The 589-nt window shown below is 61.1% G+C and overlaps 1 protein-coding gene across 1 annotated transcript in view; it reads right to left on the reverse strand.

Moving 5' to 3' along the window:
- ZFR2 (zinc finger RNA binding protein 2) overlaps positions 1-589 on the reverse strand; it is a 33,606-nt gene that overhangs the window by 11,475 nt on the left and 21,542 nt on the right. Inside the window, 1 exon segment of the mRNA XM_011943604.1 lies at positions 4-165. Within this exon segment, the coding sequence (XP_011798994.1) occupies positions 4-165 (162 nt within the window).

The raw sequence follows: 589 nt of genomic DNA on the forward strand, positions 1-589 counted from the left end.
TGCCGGGGCAGCTGCTGGGCGATCCTCCGCAGCAGGCTGTGCGTGGGCTTCTTGGAACAGAGCAGAGCGAGGCGCACGTTCCTGTCCCCGCGCAGAAGGAGGCCTTTCGCCAGGATGCCTACACGCATGACGCCTTTCAGGACCCGAGCCTGGCGGGCAACGCTGCTGTGGGGACAAAGCCACAGACGTCAGCCGTCAGTGGAGAGACACGGGGTACCCCAGCTGCCTCGCTCCTGAACCACGCGGACCCTGCCATTTGCAGAGCCCCTCTGTGCCTCGGCATCCTCATCCATGAAATGGGACCAGGCGACTCTGTGGGAGGCACTTGCGGGATGAAATGAGACACCGTGAGATCGATCTCGGAGGTGCTGTCACCGGGCACGCCTCGGAGTAGCCGGGACGAGTGGCCAAACCCAGTTTTCCTTCCTTGTGAGCAAACGCTAAGCCCCAGGCCCGCCCCGTGAGGTCTGATGGCTCCAGCATTCACGGACTCTGTCACCCTGTTGTTTCGGCTCCACATGGTTCAAGAGAGGACAGAAAGCAAGGCTGCATTCTGCCTTTGCTTCACCGGGGTTAAGAAAATTCACAA

This window comes from Colobus angolensis, unplaced genomic scaffold (assembly GCF_000951035.1).
Source record: "Colobus angolensis palliatus isolate OR3802 unplaced genomic scaffold, Cang.pa_1.0 Scaffold22, whole genome shotgun sequence".
Taxonomy (NCBI): domain Eukaryota; kingdom Metazoa; phylum Chordata; class Mammalia; order Primates; family Cercopithecidae; genus Colobus; species Colobus angolensis.